The sequence below is a fragment of the Camarhynchus parvulus genome, chromosome 5, assembly GCF_901933205.1.
Source record: "Camarhynchus parvulus chromosome 5, STF_HiC, whole genome shotgun sequence".
Classification (NCBI taxonomy): Eukaryota; Metazoa; Chordata; class Aves; order Passeriformes; family Thraupidae; genus Camarhynchus; species Camarhynchus parvulus.
In genome coordinates, this window is record NC_044575.1 from 9,830,419 (window position 1) to 9,854,505 (window position 24,087).

At 36.6% G+C, this 24,087-nt stretch overlaps 1 protein-coding gene across 1 annotated transcript in view; it reads left to right on the forward strand.

The window, feature by feature from the left end:
* Positions 1 to 24,087, forward strand: part of MRVI1 (murine retrovirus integration site 1 homolog) — a 59,592-nt gene that overhangs the window by 21,381 nt on the left and 14,124 nt on the right. Inside the window, exons 4-13 of the mRNA XM_030950324.1 lie at positions 4,454 to 4,517; positions 7,502 to 7,579; positions 8,601 to 8,789; positions 13,779 to 13,879; positions 15,077 to 15,147; positions 16,481 to 16,654; positions 18,125 to 18,174; positions 18,597 to 18,638; positions 19,198 to 19,788; positions 21,592 to 21,670. Coding sequence (XP_030806184.1) covers positions 8,721 to 8,789; positions 13,779 to 13,879; positions 15,077 to 15,147; positions 16,481 to 16,654; positions 18,125 to 18,174; positions 18,597 to 18,638; positions 19,198 to 19,788; positions 21,592 to 21,670 — 1,177 coding nt within the window. The 5' untranslated portion in view covers positions 4,454 to 4,517; positions 7,502 to 7,579; positions 8,601 to 8,720. The remainder of the gene's footprint in view (positions 1 to 4,453; positions 4,518 to 7,501; positions 7,580 to 8,600; positions 8,790 to 13,778; positions 13,880 to 15,076; positions 15,148 to 16,480; positions 16,655 to 18,124; positions 18,175 to 18,596; positions 18,639 to 19,197; positions 19,789 to 21,591; positions 21,671 to 24,087) is intronic.

Sequence of the window (24,087 nt, forward strand, 5' to 3'; positions counted from 1 at the left end):
CCCACAATTGCATTTGAGATCGCAAAGAAAGCTATTTATTGCTGGTTTGTTCAACCAAGTTTGCCCTCTGCGATTACCCTTTGTGATTGGGAAAGAAAGAATTTAGTTTAATTTCTTCATTTGGAAAATTTTTTGCTTGACTAGCAACAAGACTCCTGGGTCACTAAGCAATAGTGTTCTGTCCTAATTGCCTTCAACTTATTTATGTTTCTAAGTCAGGCCGTTGGTAGTAGTTTTTTCCAAATTATGCAAAGTTGATATCCTGCTGCCCTGCAAAGTAGAATAATTTGTAGAATGTTTCTATGTAGAAATTGCTTTCAAGCATTTTACTTAATATAGAAACCTTAAGGTTTTTCTTTAAAAAGTATGAATTGACATCAAGGAACACTGATTATTTTTTTCCCCCTAATCTTAGCTGTCTCCCTTCCACACAAACTTATTTGTTCTATTTTACATTGACTAAGAATATAGATAAGTGGCAATTTGAGAAAATATCAACTCAATCTCCCAACTCTGCCTACACCATAGACAAAAATAAATGTGTAACTAGAATGTGATGTGTAATACATGCAGTTCAGACAGCAGAAACATATCTAGGTTTCTCCAAATCTGTGAGAAGGAGTAGAAGAAAGAAACCCAAGTGACTCTGTGTGACTGAGTGTGTGATGCTCATTTAGGCAAAAGCATGTTGGGTGGTATTATCATCTCCTGGTATTCTGAATAGTGCAATTTCTGTTGGGAGATTGATCAGTGCACAGGTCCTGCATCAGAGGGATCCTTCAACACCACACAACAAGACTGGCACTGCCTCCTAAACAATTCTGCTTTTAAATAGAAAGTTGTCTAGGAGGAGGAAGAGAGCAACATTTTTACTCACATATCGTTTCAACTTTTTTTGATTTATCCTGTTTTAAGTTCACTGCCTTTATATTGTAATGGACTTTTCTCCAGGTACTTCCTAGCTCTGGGTTTGTTTTGAACTGCCCTCCTGAATGACACCAAGTGTACTGCTCTCCCACTCTTACCTTCACACTTTCTTAGATGCTGTTCCTTATGCTAGAAACCCTTATTCTCCATCCCAAATATCCTCCCACTCTATATTCACATTCTTCCCTTAAACTGCATTTCCTCAAAGTCTATAAAAAATAATCTGTAAGTTAAGAACTATAGCAACTACGCATTGAGATCTGACAGTGTTCTGATCATCAAATTTGCTACTGTTGGCTGAATCCTTTAACTTATGCATAATACTGAATAAATCAGAGATTCGTACTTCCTTAGTATCACATGTACCATCTTTATATATATATATATTTAAATTATTTTTAAGTACCTCAAAGTTCATCCCAACTGGTTTCCTAGAGGCCACCTGCCTGAGTAGTGCTTTTTGTTGTCTTCTTGTTTTTCCAGCTGAAAGCCCACTGATGGGGGAAAAAATAGGGCAGTAAGACATCCTTCTCATAAGAGAACTGAGTCCAGTATCTTAGGTAGAGACTTAACCAGATAAAATTGCCATTTTGGAGTTCTGTCTCAAGAATATTTGTTCAAAGAAAAGCCCCAGAATGAATACAAACTGCAAGTGAAGCCGAACATATTTTTTTCTGAACTTGTATGCAATTCTTAAAACCATTTGGTTTCATAGGGAAGTTGTGCTGCTTATAACCTCATTTCCTTATGTTCTCATTAGTGCTAGATAAAAAACCCTTGAAAAGAAAAAAATTGCATCCAAACCAGAGTAATTTATAAAAGTTTGATTCATGCAACATTGACTCCTACTTGCCTCTTAAGAAAAAAAAAAGTGGAATTGGGAAATTTTCAGGCTGTCTAAAATAGGCTTTCCTTAAAAGAAATACCTTTTTTTAAAAATCTGGGTCTACTCATCTAAAAAGCTAGTGAAACACTGCTCCTCAGTGTTTCTAAAATATGTACATTCTTCATCTGTTTGCTGATTGTCTGCAGCATAAAAATCAGCCTAGAATTCTTGCAAGACAAAAAAAGTCATTGTAAGCCACTCCAAAGATGCTTTGCTGCAAGAGAAATAAATCTAAACACTGACTGCTAACAAAACAGAAACTGTAAAAACATTACTAAAACAAATAAAGTTGACATTTTACAGAAAGAAAAGTGCTATTTTTGATCACAGTTATGATTTTTTAGTAAGATTTAAATTTCCATTTAGCTATGTTAAAATGTTTGTCTGTGAGAGAAATAGGTCCAATTGCTTTTTCTCTTAATGCATCAAGGAAAAGCTAAAGCTGGGACCAGAATGGATCCTCTAGGAGTTAAGTGCAGAACTCCCAGAATAAATTTTCCATTAAACCCTTTGGAATTAGTTTTCAGATTTCCTTAAACTCTGATGCAAATTTTGGTACATAATCAAACCAAATGCCTTGTTGTAAGTATTGGAATTATTGATAATGGAACAGCATCACCTTTCACCCCCAAACCTTTTGGTTTTCAGTCTTAACAGTGTCGTAAGTACCCATTATTGGAGATATTCTCTCAGGATGCCTGTCAGGCTGGACATGCATCAAAACATTTTACTTTCTGTCTGATCTAACTTTTCCTTTCTCTCATTCAAGCAGGTTATTGAAAGCCATCAAGTTTTATGTGTTCTTGAGCTATGAGGAAAGCAGGAAGCAGAAAAGGAGATTCTTTCCTGTCATGCTGCTCTGTAAATCAAGTCCTACATGTGTAGCTTGTAGTTCCAAGGAAGTCTGTAGCCATTGAGTTTGAGGGGAGTTTTTTAGAAATTGTGTTTTCCTTCAGCTTTCTCCAGTTTCTTCCTTTAAGATATTTTTGTGACAGAATTCTTCACATTTAACCCTTGTCTCTGAAGCTGCAACCTGAAAGTGTTCTGATTGTTAAGAAATTTTACTGAAGTCACTCAGGAATCCCAATACTCAGGAATTAGTCTCAGAATGAGAACAGATCCTTTGAATTCACACAGTGGTTGCATGTGCACTGCATGCCTCAGTGGACGTGTTCTGTATCCTAAAAGCAGAAACACCACTTTGTCTTCCAGGTTTTACCTTGAGCAGTTGTATGGATGTTAGTGTGGCTGGAACTCATTAAGGTTATCACAGAGGTGCCTTATTTTTGTCCTGGGGCTATGGCTCTGTGGTTTGGTAAATTGGCTGAAGCTGCATCTACAGGATCTTAATATTTTGCAAACTTGAGTATTTAACATGAAAAACCACTATTTTGTCATAAAAATGAGATGCAGTAGGAAACTACTAGTCAATTTTTTCCCTGTGTTGCAGACAATAAAGAAAATGTCTTCCAGTTTCCATGTAGGACCTTTTGTCACAAAGGGCAAGAATGTACATGAGTCAGCTTCAGTTGCAGGATTCTTTTTCCTTTTCCCAGTGAATGTTCCTATTATACAAAGATCTTGGAGTCCTAATCCAAAATTTCAAAGTGTTTCTACAAAGATATTCTGCATCTGTTTTTAGGGGGTTTGTTTCTTTTGTTGTGTTGTGGTTTTGGGTTTTTAAAATTTTAGGAGATAGTTAATGTATGCCAACAAACTGTGTATCTTAAGCTATAATCATGCTTTGTGTTTGAAAACACTTTTTTGGTACAAACATAAGAAAAACACCCTGTTTTGCTCAGACTTTGAAGGAAGTTTGCTGGACCATAAGTACTTCAAAGCTGCAAAACCTAATTCAAAATGTTATGGGAATTCCATGTATTTTTACAGCTATGCAAAAAGGTACCTTTTAAATTTGGTAATGTTTTACAACCACTGTACAGGACAACAAAGAAAAAAGTTGCAAAAAGCCACTCAGAATTGTGCAGTTCAGCTGCTGCACCATGAGGAAGCAGCTCCTGTTTTGCCAAATGAGACTTGACCACAGGCAGCATGATGTCAAGAAATATTAATAAAATGCTTTCTTAAGTGGTTATTTCTGCTCTTTTTTGTGTCCCCTCGTTAAGATGTGACAGAGCATTTGGGGTCAGCTGCCCAGCTATCAGTGGGGATGGAATAAAGCACCTTTCTCTGAGCCCTTGCTGACATGGACTCAGCCATGACTCAGCCAGGGGAAATTAACTGATTATACTTAACTTTCTCTGCTATGGTAAAACAAGTTGCAGAGAGAACACACTGAAAGCCAAGGGCCTCTAAATACTTTTCCCTTTTATGGAATAGAGCTCCCAGATCTCCATTTCCTGGAGATTGTACTCAAGCCTACACAGTGGTAAAAGAAAGTTCTCTGCATTCACTGATCTGTATCTGACTACAAATTTGAGCTCAGGGTATAATTTTTTTCCTAACTATTTTAAGCAGTAAGTTTATAATAACAGACCAAAATGTTAAAAGCACTCCATCCTCTCTTATTTCTTTTTCTTACTTTTTTTCTTTAGATTGTCTCCTCTTAGTGTGGGAATGAGCAGAATTTTGTGAACTGGATAGGTAACTTGTTTGTGTTTTTTTAAACTCATTTTGTAGGTGCACAAGGCTCGTGCATACTGAAATTGTAGATCTTCACCCATATCCATTCTGCCTGTGACATGTGAGTTAATCTCTACAAGTATTTAATTTTAAAAGATAATTTTGAAGCTTTTGTCATTTCTGAAATAATTGAGTTTTGGGGGAGATCATTTACTTTGATAAAAAACTAAAATAATCTAATTACATCCTTTGATAAGATAAAGGCAGGCCCAACAGAGCTTGATCAATGAAGAAAAAAAAAGAAATAAAACTACCAATAAGAGGATCTTGAAATTATCTCTGCCTAGGAGGCTAGTATGTGTTCATGCACCTTAACTGTTTTCAAAGTGCAGGTGTATTTTTAAGCTCTCTTTTTACTGTCTTCAGGGCCAATAATTACAGGTGTTTCAGTTGGTCCCTCACTGAATTGCACATATTGTTAACATAATTTCTTTCTTTGACTGAAACACGTTTGTTCTTGTGGAAAGGGGACAAAGCTGGCAAAGCTAATGGTAGCATGATTCCAAAGGCTGTTCAGCTGGCAGGTGAGCCAGGCTTAGATGCAGGCCCAGTCAAGCTCTACACATTCTAGCTCAGGGTTCAGTAAGGCTGTCAACTGGGTTTGTAAATAGAAGTGTGAATTTCTGTAAGCTCCAAGGCTGCACTCTGCCCTAATGCTCTGCTGAAAAAAAACAAGTACCTTCTAGTGACATAAATTTTCCAAGGACATTTCTTTATCTTCTATCTACATTTTTGAGATGCAGATAAGCTCCTCTAATTCTTGTAGAGGTTCTCACAAAGCCCTCTGTTTCTGTGAATATTGACTCCTTGTGACACTTACTGGGGCTGTTTTCATTGCCCAGCTAAAGGGGTATAAGGTCACTTCACCAGTGATGGAAGAACATTTATTCACAAATATTTAGGCTTCCATCTTTTCTAAACCTTTGCCTTTCATACCAGTAGAGAAGGCAATAACTGATTGGAAAATGGCAGAACTCATTGCAGAGCATGTATATCCACTTGCATTTACAATGTATGATATTTGTGCTTGGTAAGCATCATAGTCTTTAAAAAATATGGGCTACTGAATTTAAGAACACTGCACAGGTTAAAATTAAGCTTTTAGACTGAAAGTTAATTATTTTGGAGTTCTAAATCATATAGTTTATTAATTGACCCACATCCTTATACTGAAATACCAAAATGCAGTACCCCTCATTTTGGCAGTGTAGTGGACTGCAGCAATGCAGTTAAGGTGTGCAAAGATGGTGTTTGATTCAAGAAGCCTAAGAATATGAATAATTAGGTGTAAGCTTTCACTGCTCCAATACAGTCTTCAGCCCTGGGGTTTTCTGGACTGGTACTAGGAAAAACTGGAAAGTCAGAAGCAGAAATTTTCCTACTGATCAGCAGAGAGATTTGAAGCTTATTCCTATTTGCAAGTTATCTCTGTAAGGAAATTGGAGTAGGGTTCTAATTGTGTCAGAGACAGCCTGAACTCAGTCCACTCCAAATCTGGGGGTTGTTAAGGTGGCATAAATTCATCTTTCTACCCTCTGTTTTCCCTTGGCTGTACTTTCTGTGCTGCATCTCTAGGACAACACAGCTTGGGATTTGTCCCTTTCTATTCTTAGACAAGCCTGTTGATTTATTTCTTTTTCTTTTAAAGTTTTTTTTGCTTTTTAAATCTGAAAAATGAACTGAAACTTGATGTGCTTAGTAGCTCTTTCTTGTTTCAAGATAAGTCGCATTTCTCTAAGTTTAGTATGCACTAAGTATTCCGTTTAGACTGGGAATAAACCACTTTGGTGCAATAGCTTCTACAATTCCATGTAGGACTGCAAGCATGCTTTGGCCATGACTTGAAACATTCCTGATTTTTCAGGCCCGGCATTGGGTTGAATGTATCAGAACCATAATAAATTCATGAGGGAAACACTAAGAGGGAGTAGATAAATAGCCAGATTTCTATTTTCTCTCTCTCTTTTTTTTTTTTCTGATTTGAATTTGAGTTCTTGCAAACTCTGAAATTGTGTAGGATGGCAGGATTTTGTTACAGAGACGAAAAGTAAGTCTGTGTCCCTTTTGTAGTTACCTTGTTTCCATCTCAGTTTCATGTGTTGCTAATAGTTGGCGACTTGGTTTGATACCAAAGAACTTAATTGTTGAAACATACAGCTGTTCAGTATGTGTCTAATCTGTGGATTTATTAAAATATACATAATCATAAATATGTCTTTTTCATCCTATTACGGACTTTATTGTCTTGCCTTAATAGCCATTTTAAAAGATTTTGTTCATAGAAAGTTTACTCTTATTTGAAGTCAGAGGTGGGTAAAATCATGATACAAACATAAACTACCACATTTGTAGAGTTAGAAAATCACCTGTAACAAGTACATGTCTAGAAAAGCTTGAAACATGCTGTCCCTACAGCATGCACTAATCTGAAAAATCTTTATGCCCACTGTTCAAAAAGAGTCTGTATCTTGGTCTTCATAATCATGTCACATGTGCTGCATCTTTTTCAGAGCTGTTATTGAGGAACTGCAATGATATAATTACTTTTTCTTGAACACACCAATACTTGTGTAGGATCATTTTTACAATCTATTCATTCTGCATTGTCATGTGAGATGGCCTTGTATTCCTCTTCTAGTGAAAGAGAAAATTAAGTCTCCAACATAATGTGAAATGAACATAATAAAAGCATGGGTCTTAGCTGCTTCTGTAGTCCAAAGTTTTCACACATTCTGTAGGTTTTACAACACAGATTTTCTTCTGTGAGAGCTGAGGTGAAGCACTTGTCACTACTGAGGCTGCTTCAGTGTTTCTTGTGAATGGTTTTGCCTCTTTTTGCTTTAATTTTAAAGCAGCAGATGTATTTTGACAAATGAAATTGGCAACCTCAATAAACCAGCATGTTCCCGAAGACATTTCTTTGCCCACCCCTGAAATGGAAAGGAAAACTGTAGCAGGTTCCTTTCCAATGCAGTAGGCAGCGGTTCCTGGTGGAGACACAGTGTGGGCGCCAGGTGGCCTCAGCTGTGTGTGTGTGACCTGCAGGCACCGCCGGGGAGTGCAGTGATGCATTCATGAGGACGCTGATGAGGACAGCTCTCTGATTCCTGGGCAGGTGTCACAGTAAGTATTGCAACCCATCCGCTGCCACTCCAAGGACTGATTTGCACTTTGCCCTGCTGACCCTCAGACTTTGGTGCAGGCTTTCATGCTGATGTTACCCTTGTGAATGCATTGCCTCCCCTTGATACTAATAATAAGAATTTTCTCACCTAATAGGCAGTGATTTTTTTTTTTCCTTCTTTGGGCATTTCTGCTGTTTTGCTTTAAAAGTGTCTTGCACCTTGTTGTCTTGTGCAGAGGTACACCAAGTCTTTTCACAATTCGCCTTGCTTAAAGGAGAAGTGCCACCCTCTAGGGTTCCAGTTTTGGTTCTCTGTAGCATTAAGGCTATTAGTTACTAAAAGGTAGATTATGGAAGAGATGACCGAGAAGGGACCCTGGCAGTGTCTGTCAGTATCTCAAGGGAAGTGTCAGAGGATGGATCCAGATGCTGCTTGGTGGTGCTGAGCAATAGGACAAGAGGCAAGGGCAGAAATTGACGCACAGGAAGTTCCACGTGAACATGAGGACAAACTTCTTCTGAGCAGATAGTTGTGCACTGGAACAGATTGTCCAGAGAGGCTGTGGAGTCTCCCTCACTGGAGATATTCAGGAACTTTCTGAATGTAATTCTGTCCCATGAGCTCTAGATGACCCAGCTTGAGCAGGGAGGTTGGACCAGACGACCCCTGTGGTCCCTTCCAACCTGAACCATTCTGCAGTTCTGTGATATCTGGGATGTGATAACAGAATGCTGTTTACTTCTTAGAGGATGTTTAGAGAAGGCAGTTTGGTCACATCATAGTGACAAAATGAAAATTGTAAAATGGAGGAAAGATATCGAAATAGCAACAAGAACAGGAGGTTGTCTGTTTTGAATGCATTTGCGAAGTTATACTTGACCTTGAAAGCTTTAGTTACTAAAACACAAGATAGCATTTTTAATTTAAACCTTAATACTGTTTGTTATTGTAAAGTGATCTCAGTTTTGGAGCATAGACTTTTAAATGGATTTGATTTGTATTTTTGGCATCTAACCCAGCCTGCAGATCACGAGGCCTCCCAGAGCTTATGCCTTCAGGCTAACCTGAAACAGATACTGCCACCAGTGCATGGTCCTCTTAGTCAACCTTGCAGCTCCACGTGCTTCACGCTGCCCACAATGCCAACCTTACCTGAAGACAAGGGACAAGCAAAAGAGGCCCAGCACAACAGCTCTCCTCCAGCCAAAGTAAGCTCTCTTACTTACAATGGTGTTTTCTGACACTTGCTGGAAACCTGAGGCTGAAACATGTTTGTGTATATTTAGAGATTTATAAAATCAAATCTATTTGTTGCTCTGTATTAGGGTGTTTTGTTTAATTGATGAAACTATGAATGATCCTTCAGTTGAAATCCTTTGAGTTCCTCAAATATTTTATAGCCTAAGGGATGAGAACTTAAATTGCTCAAGCAGTTGTTTATCATTTTGAACTGGAGGCTTATAAATGGTTCAGAACAGACAGACATATATCAAAGCTGTCCAAAAATGACCTTTGTGATGTTATTAAAGAAAACTTTAAACTTTGGGAGCAGAACTTAGGCTTGCACTTCAACAACTAGTGTTGCTTTTACAGATATAGAGGATGTTATGGGACTCATGCATGTGAAAGATGGAAATGGGCTTTTTTGGTTTGCAGTCTTTCTCAGTGCTGTATTTGCCACAGCAATAGATGATCAGACACTGGAACTAGACAGAGGCATGTGGGCATCTGGTTCCTCAAGCATCTCATCAGTTTGCTTCAAATTTGTGTGGCATCTACACGTCTTGACATGTTTTCATTCCAGATAAATATGAAAAATCAATAACAGATGGGTCTTCCCTATTTTCAGTAATCTATACAGATAAAAAGTGTACTTCATGCTTTAATAAACTGAGATTGGATTTTTTTTGGTTGTTAGCTTTGCTGAAGTAAAGAACCTTACTCTGATTAAGAAATCACAGGCTATCCAAATCATTAGTTTTTATATAAACTGGTGTAAAGAAAGAGAGGATTTATAGTCTGGCACATCCTCAGTTAAAGATGTGACACTGTCATTGAGTTTGGGGACACTGCATTCCAGACTTTAGGTGAAAACATCCGCTACTTTAACATTGTTGGAAAATACCGTCAGCAGTGAGCTCTGCACTGATTTGTCCTGCCTTCCATCTAAGCTGCACATGGTGCTGAGTGTTAATTTCCTGCCTTAAGATAAACACCCCAGTTGGATACAAGTTCATCAAGATTGCCATCTGATAACATCTATTAGCTGAAGATGATTTTATTGGGGTTTTTTAACTCACCTATGTGAGAAGTATTCTAGTACAAAAGACTTGCTGTATAAAACATACCCACAGGTGAAAAATAGGAAAATCTAGCAGACATCAGTGATAGTGATTCTAATCCTAAATATGCTTGTTGAGTGGGAGAAATAAAATTTCCAACCTCCTGATATAAAAGCATTAAATTTTTAATACATTTTCCAGGCCTTTTAGATGTAGGTCTTAAATGAACTGTGGTAATGTGATAGTTCATGAATCAGGTTACTGTGCAAAATGCTTCATTTTAAATAAGTGATTATTTTTAGGCACAAAATGCAGTGGAGTTATTTTAACCAACACACTGCTCGTAAGCCTACTTAAAGTTTGCCACTAGCCAATGTTTTGAAAATTTGGTCTTGTTCATAGCTGTTGTCACTCTTGGCTCTTGCTGCAGGTCAAGTTCTACAGCCTGACTGTAAGTCACTCTAAGTAAAACAGCTTATTGTGAGATAAGGACTTGCAAGCAAGGAGAGGGCATCAGAAGGAGCTAAAAGCTGGTGAATTTGTTTTCTGCCATTCAACAAATTTTTCCATGTCTGGAATTTCATCTATCTAGAGTGCTGCCTGGTGTCTATGAACTTCCTCATTCTATTTCAGGAGATTCTTTCCCACCTTTTCCCTGCATGCCTAAATGCACAGAGATTGCAAAACAGTTCTGACAAAAAGAAAATGAACATCACAAGTTCATTTAATGTTTAATGTAAAATGTTACATCACATGTAGCTTTCTGCATGCTTCAAGTATGATCATGCTTTTGCATGATGGGGAGATCTGGGTTCTATGTCACAAATTCATTTTGAGAAAACAAATGTGGGTTTTCATTTCAGTATTTCTTACAGCAGCCTGAGTTTTTCTGAAGTTCAGTTCAGAGTTTTAATTAATATCTAAGAATATGGCCAGGTGGCAGAGGGTTTTCTGTTTCCTGTTTTTTTTGTTGTTTTGGTTTTTTTCCCCCAGTGCTTTAAAGAATTCAGGTGTTACACAGTAAAGCTCTGTCACCTGACTGCCTGGCATGGTAGATCTTTCAGCAAAGTATCTTTGTATTCCTTCTCCCCTCATCCCATTCATGTAAAAATCACCTGACTTGTTCTAGATTATAAACATTTCAAAAGCACATTCTCTGTATGTTTAGTGAGGGCCTGGTAGAACTTAACAGCCAGAATGTCTGGAGGTTCTACTTCCCTCCCTGATCCTCGTGGCTGTTCTGTTATGGACCAAACTGCCTGTGCCACCCTCTCAGCCCTCCACATGCCTCCCTGCAAGTTTGGATGGCTCCTGGTCACCCGTGTGGAGCAGTTCCCACCTGAACCACAAAAGTGGAGTCAGTTTTACCCTAATTTTTTGGGGGGGAGGGCTTTGGAAAAAAAGGAAGCAAAGACTTGAGTAGCAGGGAACCACTGGTAGTAGGAGATGAGGCAACTGTTGGGAATAGTTGAGGAGCAGATGGGTCTGGAAGCTCCCAAGGGAGCAGAGTTAAAGGCACACAAATAAGAAGGTGATGGAAATCTTCTGTAACATCTCTGTGCAGTTGTACAACACTGCACTGTTGTAAGGCAGCTTAAGCTTCCTGTTAAAGCTTCTCTTCCAAGGCCTGTGTAGGGCAGCCTGAGAACTCCTCAGTCTGTAACAATTCCTTTTGATTGGAGCCAGCTGGCCATGCAAAGAGCTTCCTGCTCTGGCTGTTCCTGCTCCTCTCCTGGACAAGGCAGGTTTGGACAACGGGGCCATGAGGTTTCACTTGTGTACATGCTGAACTCCTATAGCTGCTGACCAGGATTAATGTTTTCTACCTGACCTGAACTAGCCTTGACTGCAAACTCTTTCTTTTTTCTCTCTTTTTTTTTTTTTTTTTTTTTAATGAGCTGTTTTTAGAGTCCTAAAATGGGCTTGAGTGACTTCAAGGCTGTTGTTACATCATTCAGAAGTTTTTGCTTTCTGGCAGTCATGAGATTAATAAAAACACCGTGCATGTGTATTCAGCTGCTTTGCCCTACAAGCAGGGCAGTCACCTTAGTTTTGTGACTGACAAAATATATTGTCACTTTTTAACATTTTCGAGGATATTACTAAAAATTGCTTTCAAGCTATTGTCATAAAATGTCACTTGTGCATTTGAATCACATATGCTTTGGGATTTTAACATTTTCGGAATTGCAATGATATTTTTCCTAAATTTAAATCTTCACAGTGTTTTCTTGGCATGTTCCCCATCCTGCTTTCCTGTGACTGACAAAGTGAACTTGCCAAGGCAGTTCATATGAAAATTATGAGTATGGAAGTGTGAAGCTGCTTGAAAAAATTTTAGTAAAAAAATTATGCTATTTACAGTAGAATCAAGAATCCTAACTCTGTCCAAATCAAGGCCTATTTCATTGCCTTTGAGAGGTAGAAGAGTTATGCTATGTATTTTAATATTATACCATTTGCCATGTATTCTAGAATCCTTTTACTTGATCAGAAAATGTTACTTCAACAAGAAAAAAATGCAGCACTGGGAGAGGTATTGCAAGGAGTTCTATGGTAAATGACAGAAATTAGCAGTCAAGTAAGAGTCAGCTTTCTTATGGAATAGAATAGAATGGTTTAGGATGAAGGGACCTGGAAGGGACCTTTAAGGTCATGCAGCTCCAACTGCCCTGTTGTGGACGGGACCTTCCACTAGAGCAGGTAGCTCAGAGCTCCCTCCAACCTGGCCTGGAATACTTCCAGAGTCTAAACCTGACTTGCTAAACTGTGACTTATTACATGCTTCATTCTGTTAATGCCTAAATTAGTGCTATTGCAACAGATTTTTCTTACCTGCCTTACAAATTTCTTGTGAAGCTTTGGGATGTAGTTTCAAGGAAATTGTAGACTCCAAATAACAAACCAAAACAATACTGTCATATATATCAGTACCTAGCAGAAGCAATTAGGATTTGAGAATTTATAAATTATTCTTTAAATTTTAGAAGTCACTTGACAGCAGTCCACTGCCACTGCTGGGAAGCTTTCCCTTCAGCTATTTTCTGGTTTTAGTCTGAACACAGTACTTGGGGTAGAATTGATAATTTTCTTACCACATATGAGGCATCCACATTAATTTATGCCAACTTGATGCATCTCCACTTGTGATATCTCACAGGAAATGGATTCCTTTTCTTCAGCTGAATGGTATGATTATGCAGAAGGTGAGAGATTTAAGTTCTTGAGGCAAGGTCTCACATTTAAGCAGGCAAACACATATTAATATTCAGTACCAGCTTGCCAATTTCTTTTAGCAGTTAAACATTATATTTGATGTATTTATTTTTAGATTATATTTAAAAAATAAGTTTCCAAGTAATTTGAGGGAAAATCATGTGGAGCTCTTAAGATAATTTTTAAATTATTTTTTTGAGTTTTGGGTATCATGTGTACACTTGATACTGTGTTTATTCAAGCTTTCATTATACATTACTATCATTTGGAGGGTTTGTGTGCTTAATTTAGCCCTGTTATACAGAACTGCTTTTCACTCTTGCATTCAGCTCATAAATTCACCAAACTCTTGGACATGTACTTCACTAGAGAAATGGTTTGCTGTGTGCAAAACCAGACTGTCTGCCTTTTTAAAGCTTTCTCGTTAGCTCCATGCTTATTGAATTCAGCTTGCATGCATTAAAAGTTTTTAAAGAAAACAGATTTTCCTGGTCTCTATCATGTCTTTTGAGTAATGTAAGTATAGGCCTCTAATTCATATTTCTTTTGTCAAATTACTGCTAATTATCTCTTATTTAAATTATCTTTTCTTTTTTAGGTAAATTGAGAAATACACATTGTTTTCCACACAGAGAGTCAATGTTCAGTGGTTTAAATTTCTGTTTAACTACATTTTTATATTTGTCATACACCATTCAGGACACAACTGTTGAAGGGACAACATGCAGCACACCTTCTATTGTTCTTCCAGAGAATGCTGTCACTCCAGATGTAGAAATTGATAAAAATCTGGTTAACAGGTACTGTATAATACATTACCAATCCATCCATAAATTTCAGGGGCTGTGTTTCTAAAACATTGCTCTGAAATGTATGTTGTATGAAAATATTAATGCTACATCTCTCATTTGGTCATATTGCCTTTGCATTTTGAGGGTGGTGTTTGGGATGCGAGGTGGAAGAACAGGAATATAATTGAGACTAAAAGAGTAGAGTTACACAGAATACTGAGCCTGACAACCCCACTCACTGAGTTGGACAACTTAAATATCTAGTTTGAGCACTGTGATACAATGGGTTTGAAGCAGTTTTGGGCCCATTCACATAGATGGGGCAAGAATACCACCTTGAGGTTAAGCATATGTGAAAGTAAGGCATTGAATAGAAATGGTAATGCTCTTTGAAGCTGAAAACTTCAATTCAGTTTTCAGTTATTATATTTACTGTGATAAAGCATACTTCCTGACCTGGGCTTTTTAATTTTATTGACCTACCACTAAACTTAAAATATGGGGAGAAAACATATCAGAAAATATATTTTGTACATCTCTAATTTGCTTGTATTTTAAAAAAGTGCTTCTCCAAACTTCAAGATTACTTTACAGTCAGAATTTATATGCAGCCCTTCAAAAGCAGAATTATTTGCAGGATCAGTATTTACATTTCTGCAGTTGTTTGAGACTTACTTGGTTTGCAGTTTAGAAAGATCCTATGGGAGTGTCAATGTGTGAGCCAAAGGAATTATTTTAGCCATAAAATTTAGTTTAAGAAGCAGTAACAATTCAGAAAGACTAAGTCTTTTGGGGTTTTTTGTTGGTGGTTGGTTTTTGGGGGGTTTTGTGGTGGGGTTTTTTGTTTGTTTGTTTTTGGTTTTGTGGGGGGTTTTTTGCTATATGCCATTCTTGCATTATTTTTAAGTGATGGTAATAATCTAAAGAAATGTAAATTTTTTTTTTCCTAAGAAATCAGGTTCACAGTGAATGAGATTAATAGCAAATTTTAGAACTTCTTTGCTAGATCAATTTCTGCAATTTTCCTTCTTTCTGCAATCTCCTTCATTTTCCAGTTGTTTGGAGATGAGAGGAACTGCAATAAATGCTTTTTGTCTTCATTTTTAAACCAAAGGGCTTTCTTTTTAATATTAATTTTTAACAGGTAATTAGGACCTTTTTTTGGTGCCATACTCTATAATTTTTTTTGTTCACTTCTCTCTCTAGGCCTCGGAGTCCTCATAGGAGGCATTCTAACCGTGCCACCAGGAATTCAACAAGTTCACTGACTTCTGTTGGTAAGAAGTGATTATTCATTTCAGCTAGGATGTATTCTCAAAAAATGTGACATGCCATGAAAACCTATATAGAGAGTCTGACTGTATTGACCACAATTTTTTTGTCTGTGCACACTGTGTAATGCATGCACAGGGAATGCTGCTGGGATATTGAATTATGATCATGAGTTTGTAAGTGGACTGCATGCAGACCAATTTAGGGAAATACACACATTGTTACTTTCAGAAAGTTGTTAATTGGTGCATGAGCTTAACATCTTTAGAAGGCTCGATATATACACGCTTTATTTCTTGTAGAATATGAAATACTGGTTTTGCTACACTTGAGCTTCTCTTTTGTTGGCACAGGGAAAGTGTCATGGGAGGTCTGTCTCTCAAACTTCCAACACACAAATCAGAGTTTAAACCAAAACAGATATTTCACTGAAAATAGATTGCTTTAGAATATTCAATCTGTAAGTATGGTTTTCTACATCCTTGAAACTGAACTAAATTTAAGGAAGTTAAAACCAAAGGACTTCTCCCTCCCCCTCAAAAAATCAATCAAAAACCAATTGTGAAACTACTCCACACCCACAAACAAAAAACCCTTGTGTTTTTACTGCTTGCTTAAATCCTTAGCTTTTCTGAAAACTGATGGCTCTGTAATGGCTCTTGTCAAATTTTAAAATATTTTTCTCATATTACTTGATGACTTTCCTCCCCCTCATCCAAGCTGTTCTTTAGATGTTCATAAAAGCCATTTATACTGACTCACACAGAAAGGGCCTTTCTGACAACTGCCTGCCTTCTTTGCTGCATCATAGGCTGGAGAATTGTAAAAATTGATGCTCAAAGTTTAGTGTTTTGAACCAATTTAAATGCCACAGATTAACAAAGTGTTAAATTATTGTTAAAACTATGGTATATAAATCTTTGTTGGCTGAGTTTGTGGGTTCTTAGCCTTGAAAAACTGAAGATGAAAATTCCATGAAGAAACTCAGTCTACAACAGAAATGCCATTACTGTTAGTTGAGATGGACTTAATGGCACTTTTATTTAGAAATGAGAAACTGCAATGGAGACACAGCAGGAAAAGCCAGTTTCACATATTCGGAGAATTTTTGATCACAGTGAATTAATCTTAGTGGATTACCTGTGGTTTTGAGGACTTGCTCTAAATTTGGGATTGTAACATAAGAAATGAGCAGACATTAATTTTTTGTTGCATGCAAGCTCAAAGCTAAATTCATAGGTATAAATTTACAGGTTTGTTTTGAACTTGTTGCTCTCACATGCCACAATATACCTGGAAATGGAAGGTCCAGCTCTAATTCTGACATTTTCTACACAGACAATAGTGGTCATGTGATTGATCTGGTGAATGATCCACTACCAGATGTCAAAATATCAGAGGAAGACAAAAAGAAGAACCTTGAATTGTTAGAAGAAGCAAAGAAAGTGAGTGAGAGGTTCCTAACACGCAGAGGCAGGAAGTCAAGAAGCAGCCTCTCAGAATCACCCACAGGTAGGGGCAGATCCTGATAACCAGATTTTATCTTCTCCTTCAAGCATGTGTAAAGGCAAACATCTCCTGTAATCTATACATTGCTGCTGTTGCCATGCACTTGGTTAATTTCAAGGCCAGAATCCCTCATGTCCTCCACAAGGTTCCACAAAAACAGAAATGCCCCATCCATGTACCCAGATGTGTCAGGGTAAAATGGCGTAAAGTTACACTGCAAACAGTGTAACAAGAAGGCATGAAATATTTCTATTGAAAAGTGAAAAATGATCACAAATTGTTGTTTAAATGAAATTCTAGTGACTAGAATTCATCTTGCTGAACAAACATCCCCTCCAGACACAATTACACTGCCTCATATTCTGAACATATCCATTTACCTTAGTTTATGGCTCAGATCCTCCTTTAAAAACAGCAGAATAACATGTTTTGTTCTAGAATGTCAATTGAAATTACTTTTCCTTTTATGTGAAATGTTTTAAAACTGGAACAAAACGCCATTTTACCATGAAATAGGACTTTCATTTTGCTTTGAAATGCCATTTCAAACAAAATTCTGTCTTACAATTGGCCTGACACTCTCTGGAGGGAAAAAAACTCCCACAACCATATATCACCTCTTTTTTTATCCTAAATTCCTCATGAATCTTCTCTTGTGCTGTCTCCCCTCAGTGCTTACAGTATCAGAAAACTGAGGAGAGCAAGTATTCCCAGTATCAATAGAAATTTATCAAATTTTGATGAGTATAAGATATGAAACATGCTCTAAACTCCTAATTGCCAAGTAGAACCTGGCAATTAAAATGACTTGTCAGGTTCTGGACAAACACATGACTATGATATTGATGTTTTAATCTCATCTGAATTCTAAAAATACAGAAGGTACAAGCCTAGAAAGTAAAATCAGCTTTTCATTTTGTTTGTCTTTGTTCTAATGAAGCAGTTTCCCCTACTCCTAGTCCTAAAGTTTCACCCATAGCATCTCAGAGCAACTCTTTCCCATTTCCATCAGGTAAAATGATCATGAATCATTAAGGGAGAAAAAGACCTCTAAGATCATCAAATCCAATCATTTGCAGGCTCAAACTTTAACTTATAAAAGCTCACCAAAAAATATTTGTTTAGTATTTCTTGAGAAGAGTAGATTTAAGCATCTAGTCCTGAATATGATAAAGCTCTGAATGCATACAAATTATATTTTTGCATATATATATTTTTATTCCTGTGGTGTTGCAAGTTCACATGTTCTATTTTTTAAATTTTGTCAATACAGAGTTTTGAGAAGCTTTAATGATGTTTCACTTGCTATGTGTTTGATTTTTCTTTTTCTTTTATAATAGTATTTTTGACATTTGAATTTTTGTGCTTCATGTATTATTGGAAACTGTGCACATATGTGTTTGTTAATGCTATAGTAGTACAAATTTTGAGCAAAATATCAGGATATGCCCTAATTATATGTGTATCTTTCAGGGTCTGATGCATGCACAACCACTAGTATTGAGTCAGTATCTCCAGGGCAGGTAAGAGCTGAATAGTCTGTGCAATAACCTGGTTATTACAGTACTCTATTATTATATGCTGCCCTTTTAGTCCCTATTAAAAATTGTATGTTTAGAATACCATTTTAAAGACCAAAATTGGATTACTGGTACTTTCTCTGTGCAGCAAGGGATAAATAAATATTTAGTCTGGAGACAGAAATCTACGAAGAAACAAGGTCTGAAAGATCATGAAGACTTGTTAAGTGTAGAAAATAGAAAAAGATGCAATATAATCCTAATGTATGAGAAAGCTAATCCGTAAAATTATTTCATAAATAAATGCAACAAGCAATGTAAAAATTATGAGATTCAAAGTTCAGCCATTAATATCTATATCTAATGTTTGTAGCATAGGTGTGAAACAGAACCTTGTAAGCAGTTTTTTCATTTTTTTTTTCTAGAATAACAGAATTGTGAAAGAGGATGACAGGCAAACTGCAGAGGTAAGTGTTTCACATTGAGAGCTGAACAAAGTCTGCTGGTTTGTCTTAGCATACATATGATTAAAAATGCTGAAAGATTGTTCACTGGGTGAAAAGAAAATTACAATGCTTTAAGTAATTATGAAGAACCTGCAAAAGAAGTGTAGGACAGTGGGCTTACCATTTGATCTTTTCATCCTATCATGAACCCTGCTCTAACTCAATTAAAATCAATATACTAAATAACTTCAAAGTAAAAATAGCTACTATAGCCATTTTGGTGTATGTCAGTGGTTTAGACTTTCCATGACATTAACATGCTGAGGAGCTTGGACTTAGGAGGATTGATGTAATGGACTCTGGAATGGGAGAGGTTAACTCAAAAGTTCAGAGAGGAGATTTCAAAGTCAATATTCTTTAAGTGCTTTTTAAAAATTATTCCTTTTGTCAACAGCACATATTCAAAAGCAAATGTCCCTGAAAAGGAAATGGCTTTTTACAATGAAAATCTGTCCTTGGGCAGGGGAAAAGAGGAATCTGGACTTGATTCTCTGTTTCATGTATGTCCCTGTACTTTCAGAATGCTGCAAAAGGATTAATTGATCGAAGGCAGAATGATCAAAGAAAGATTTCTCAGGGAAGGTTGGTTCCTCGTTCTGCTGGCTTTGAAAACTCCAAAGAGAAGCTCTCAGACCAAAAGGAAAACTTTGATCCATGTAAACATATGGATACTTTTCCTAAATTCTCCCCTTCAGCTGGTGATGGTGGCAGAATGTCTCTCAATACTTGTGTGAATGTTTGTGAAAATGAACTTGGAAAATCATTCCTCAAGAAAGGGAAAGAAAATGATGTTCCTTTAAGAACCCATCTACCAGGACCAGGAATAGGAAATATGGACTCAAAGCTAAAAATTCCTGTTCCAGAAATGAGGGACCATAAAGTTCCATGTAAACCAGAATTTAAACTGTGTGGACTGCGTCCTCCTCTATTACGGGCTGTGTCCTGGGATAGCTTGGAGCCTGGACAGAAAGAGAAAACCCCTTTAAAATTGCCATCTGAGGAAGATAAAAGCTTTCTTGGTAATAAATCCAGCAATCAGTTAAAAGCATTCAAAGACCTTCAAATCCAAGTTCAACCAGTTCGAATGCAGAAGCTGACAAAGCTCAGAGAGGTAAGTCCTGTCATCAGCTGTATCCTGTTTTAAAAAGTCATTTTCATACCCTACAAAACTTTCAATATGCTTAGTATTGTTTTTATCACTGCAAGAAACATACAGTGATAAAATAGGAAACAGTTTCAGCATAAACAATACAGAATTGGATCATGTTTTTCATTTGCAACTTTCCTTTACTAAATTGTAACCTGTAAGTAAATTCCATGGAATTACTCTATCTCTTAGTTCTCCTCAGGTATGCATCAAGTGCACTGTGGTACTTCAAGGTGTGTACATATGCATGTGCTCTTGCATATTTACATTTGCAAGATCTCAGAGGACAGGAAATGGGTTTGTAATGATTAATTGATTATTGAATTGTCTCAGAAAATGTCTCAAAGTGTTCAGAGCTGTAGAACTGGGCATTTCTGACAGCAAGGGCAGGTAGAGCATGTCCAGATTTGTAGTTCCTAATTATAACCTGCTGCAAATCTGTCAGCTTCTAAATGAATAATCTGTTGTTAAATAAATTCCTAAATGGTAAGTAATTAAATCCTAGGAAAAAAAGCAGAAATTTCATGAAATGATAAACCACCAAAAGAAAGCAGTGAATATGTCTCTATTGCTGATAATGACTTTTGAAAGAAAAAAGAAGAGGCAGCAAGTCCTGTCCTGAACAGCCTAATAAGGATATTTTCCTTAACCCCCAGTAGTTAATATTTTAAGATGAATATAAGGCTGACAGGTGAGGACCTTAATTCTGCACTTTGGTTAATTCATTCCCATTGTATTGTTTGGGAATGGCAGCTTCATTATTCATCTCTTCCTGTTGATATACACATTCTTAGTGTGTATACTGGAAGTTTTGATTATAGGGACCCTTGGGCTGTATAATTACAGGAGCAATTCTTCCCTGTGAGGTTTGTGAGGCCCTGGCACAGGTTTGCCCAGAGCAGCTGTGGCTGCCCCTGGATCCCTGGCAGTGCCCCAGGTTGGATGGGACTTGGAGCAGCCTGGCGTAGTGAAAGGTGTCTCTGCCCATGGCAGGGGGTTTGTAACCAGATGATCTTTAAGGTCCCTTTCAACCCAAGCCATTTTATAATTCTTTAATTCTATCATTTTGAATGACCCAGAAGATGTTAAGCACAAATAAGGGAATAAAACAATTTTGCAACATGATCTATAATTCCAGTTAGGCAAGATTTGAGCTCTGGCTCCAGTAGGAATTGTCTAGTCATAAACAAAAACAGGAGTTTGTGAATTTAAACGTATGAGAATATGAAAGAAAATGAGGAGATGGTAAAAGGAGAAATAAGAGAACAAGGTTTAATCCTTGAGAGTGCATTTATTCCTACCTGTAAGGAATAGAGGTAGAACACAGTAACAACGAAGCATCCAGGCTCTGGTTTTAATAAAGTCAAAGTGGCGAAGTCTCACATGTAGATTTTCTGCATTTCTTCTGTAATCTGGGATACTTAGTTATTACTGTGGCTATATCCACAATTGCTTTTTTCATTGTCAGTTACTGAAGCTCTCACCAAAACTCTACATATCTACTTGAATAAGGGGCACATTTCATGAATCTTTGTTTGCATGATCAGGAATTTTTCTAAATAATGCTTGTATGAAAACTGGAATATGTAATATTCTAGAGTGTGTGTGAATTTATGAGTATCCATGTTATGTAGCATCTGACTGTTATGTAATGCAAATATCTCTATTATGTTTATTAACTAAAGTAAATATTTTATTTACATGTGGCAGGGATATTTAAATTGAAAATTTTAGTTCAGTTAGAAATATTATTGTTTCTCTTCACAGGAGCATATTTTGATGAGAAATCAAAATTTAGTTGGACTTAAACTTCCTGAACTTAGTGAAGCAGCGGAACAGGAAAAAGGTGCAGTATCATAAAAACTGGAAAGAATGTTTATTATATACTGATTTTTATAACTGACTATTATGTGGGGGTGAGGAGAAAAAGTCTTAAAATCTTCAATTGCAAGAATAGTTGAAGCAGTAATGGAGAACAGTAATAAATTATGAAAATAAATATAAATATATATAAATATATTATATTTATATATATTATATATATTATAAATATATATAATATATATAAATTATGAAAAAACCTCATTTTCTTGATGATTTGAACCAAGAAGATACTGTAGGTTTTAGTATAACCAAGGGAAAAGATGCACATGTGGAATGGAGTCTGGCTTGTACCTAATAGCTGTAGGACTGAAGTTTCAGTAACTTTCTGTAAAAACATTTCAGCAGTGATGGATTAAATGGATGTAACTTCTGCAAGATATTATGGTCATAAGGGTGAATATGATCCCTGGGAGTATAAATAAGAGATGGGATGCTTTATTCCTTTTTTTATTATTAGTTTAGTATATGTGTGCCAAGTATTGAAATGGCATTTTCACTTCTGGTCCACATTTCCATGTCAATGTGATTGAGAAAATGTAAGGCCAGAAAAGAGTCATAAAGGTGTTTGAAGGATTGGAAAATATGACTTAGAATAAGTGGGATTTTTTTTAACCTCATTTTCTGTGATTTTTAAGGAAAAATATGGGAAAAGGCTTAAGAAAAAGGCTTAAAACTCTACATAAATGAGGAAAAAGAAGTCTGGCACTGAATATTTTCTCCAATCTAAAACAAGCAAAAAAGATTTTATGCCTGTAGCTGCATTTAAAGAGATTCAGAATGAAGAGCAAAGATATGAACCTGAGGATAATTCAACATGTGGAAGAGTTAAATAGCAGTAGTGCTTAGCTTAAATATTTAAACCAAATATATCAACCTAAAATATTTAAACCAAAACTATATATTTGTTTGGAAGTAGTTAGTTCAGAGCTTGTTCAGTGTGACATTAACTGAAATGAGGATGGTTGCTATGAAAGGAGAGGAAACTGATTGTCCAAAATTTAATCCAAAGACAATTTCAATTTCTTTTAATACTATACATTTTACTAATTCATGCATTTGCACTGGGACTAGCTCATGAGCCTTAAAGTTCCTGTTACACTGAGAGATGGTTGAGATACTGCATTTCACTTTGTCTGGAAATGGCTTCATTTTCAGTGTGAATGAATAAAGATGAAAAAGACTTCTTGTCCTCTATATTTTGTGATTATATCTTTGAATTCTTAGATATGATGATATTATTCCTGTCACTCTGTTAATGTAGAATTTCCCAGAAATTATTTAGCAGACTCTGCTTGAAACTATAAAATAGTTGCCATTTTACCAGCCTGCTACATAATTTTGGCAGTTTTGGAAGTCTTAGGGAAAACAAGTGAATAAGATTAGGATTATTTTATCCAGCTTCTCAGCATGGATCTCATGAGTATCACAAGCTTTTTCTAGTCCAGTAAGTTATCTAAATGGTAGCCAGAATTTTAAAGGTCAACTTCTTGTCGTCAGTGGGGAAAACATGCAAGGGGTCAAATTCTTAGTTAATTTGTTAGGGAGACGTACTTCCTTACATTGTCATAGAAGCCACCTTTTCAACTGGAGTGGTAATTTTACTTAAACAATAGGAAATGGTCAGATACTTCATTATTACTGTCATGAATCCAATGTACTTTCTCCATCATGGTTTTTATCAATGACAAGTTACTGTCACCATCTGAGTAAACACAACTCTGCATCTACACTAGATACGTGGAATGCATTAAATCTGGAGACACTGTGGTGTCAGGCTGGATTTTATGAGGATACATGTGACTGTTCTTAAGTAAATACTGGAATTTTTAATATAAAGCAAATGCACAGAACTAAAATGTAGCTGGAAAGAATCTCCCCTTCTGTTCCATCTTTCATGTTAATGCTCTCCAGGTTTACACTCTAATTACACGGCAAGTCTAAGAATCCTTCTGTTAAACTTATGAACAGAAGAACTGTTCAAAGATTCCTTCCCAAGTCTGAGATTCAGGCTGAGAAATCTGCCTTTCCTACAGGAGAGTCCTTCATGAAATTCTGGTAAGACAGAGGAGATAAGGGAACTAATATATGTGAAATTAAATAAAATGAAAATACAGAAGCTAAGTACCATGAATTATAAAAAAATATTAGCCACGTCTTGGTCCTTATGAAAGTGACAGAGTCAGAGAATGTAAGTACAAACTTGATATCCTGTTTCAATTGACATACAGCACAAACAGGTACCTGATGTAATTTATAACAATAAATAGTGTACAAAATCTGTAGTATGGTACATTACACTACACTTCATCCTGGCAGGTGGCATTTAAAGCCTTAGAAAATGACAGTATTCTATTACAAAATATCAGCTAAAATATTCCA